The 1339-nt window shown below is 48.7% G+C and overlaps 1 protein-coding gene across 1 annotated transcript; it reads left to right on the top strand.

Moving 5' to 3' along the window:
* Positions 1–839: 839 nt before the first annotated feature.
* Pmar_PMAR001832 (hypothetical protein) lies at positions 840–1085 on the top strand (the record flags this gene model as incomplete). The annotated part of the gene is made up of 2 exons (XM_002772273.1): positions 840–945; positions 992–1085. Coding segments are annotated over 2 exons (200 nt in total), but the record flags the coding sequence as incomplete, so codon positions are not given.
* Between the last annotated feature and the right edge of the window lie 254 nt (positions 1086–1339).

Here is a 1339-nt window from a genome sequence, read left to right as displayed (position 1 = left end):
GTAGCAGAAAATGCAGAAATATGATCTAGCCTACTTGATGATAGACACTATCGAAATGAGTTGCCACAAGTGTCATTTTTTTCAGCATCGCCTTTTCGGTTTCTTCCGACGTCGCCGCTAGCCTCCGGGCATGGACCCCCCAAGTCGCCTCGTTAAATTGACTTTATACTTCGGACTTGGTCCGTACGTTGACCTTCCCGCACTGTCTGTAGTCTTTCTCGTGAACCCATGCTGTATGCTCACGTTGAAATTTTGTACCACTGTTATGGCACCCGTTGTTGATGTGCATATCTTCATGATAAAAACACATACCTCCACCGTGTTTGTTATTCAATGGCGACTCGACCGGCCTTGCTTGGGTTCTCGATTTGCCTTTACTCAGTTTTACCAATGCGTATAAGTGTAGTAAGCTTGATAGTGACGACGGTTAGTGCTGTCTCAATAGGGCGTGGGTGTTTTGGAGGTAGTTGCTTTGGAAGACTGTTCAAAGTAAGTGTAGAGGATGAGCAGTTTTCAATAGCGAGGTTATTGATGTTGATTAATTGTAGTCGAAGAAGAGGACGTCGGACAGAGATCGATTGTTGAATAATGAATCCGGGGACAGCGGGCAGACAAGGGGTGAACATGGAAGCACTCCAGTGGTGAGTGATGGAGTCCTGCTTCCAGACATACAGGTAGGCTTGGAGGGAACTAGCAGTATCGACATTACTCTGTTGCTGCTACGCTTGGATGGTCAGCTTATGGCATTTTCGATACCTCCAGTGTCTTGCTCCGTTCAGGCGAAGTCCCTGGGAGAAGCTGCTGAAGACGCGTTCGGGGTGAGCATTCTGACGTTTTCTATGAAAGCCGTTGCCCCGGTTTTGACTAGCTTCGTTCATCAGGCTTCAGAGTGTAGGGCTAAGAACGATGCAGGGCAGACCCTATATTGGCGACTTTGGCATAGAGGTAGGCTCTCCTCGTCGATTGCAGATTTTTCCGATTGCATCTACAGGTGACTTCTATTCCTTCCACAATGGTAATCAACCTTTGGTCCTGCGGAGTAAGCCCGACGCTGAGCTCACTGTGGCATTCCTAGTCGACGGACTGTGAGTACATGTGGGGAAATAGAGAGAGCAGCTTGCTGTGGTAGGGAGTACGGCGTCGACTTGGATGCGGAACCGCAGGCATCACTGAAAGACCTTCTAAAGCTCGAAAGGGAGGGAACTCGAGCTGAACAGAAGGACGTCTGTGGGACTATACTGAAGGCTGGGCAATCTACTCTGAGGAAGGAATTCGAACCGGCATCACGAAGAAGGGCAGGACAGGATACATATACGCTGAAGCAACTTAGGAGTGATAT

The sequence above is a fragment of the Perkinsus marinus genome, assembly GCF_000006405.1.
Source record: "Perkinsus marinus ATCC 50983 genomic scaffold scf_1104296961466, whole genome shotgun sequence".
NCBI classification, from domain to species: domain Eukaryota; phylum Perkinsozoa; order Perkinsida; family Perkinsidae; genus Perkinsus; species Perkinsus marinus.
This window is presented reverse-complemented; position numbering and strand designations above follow the sequence as displayed.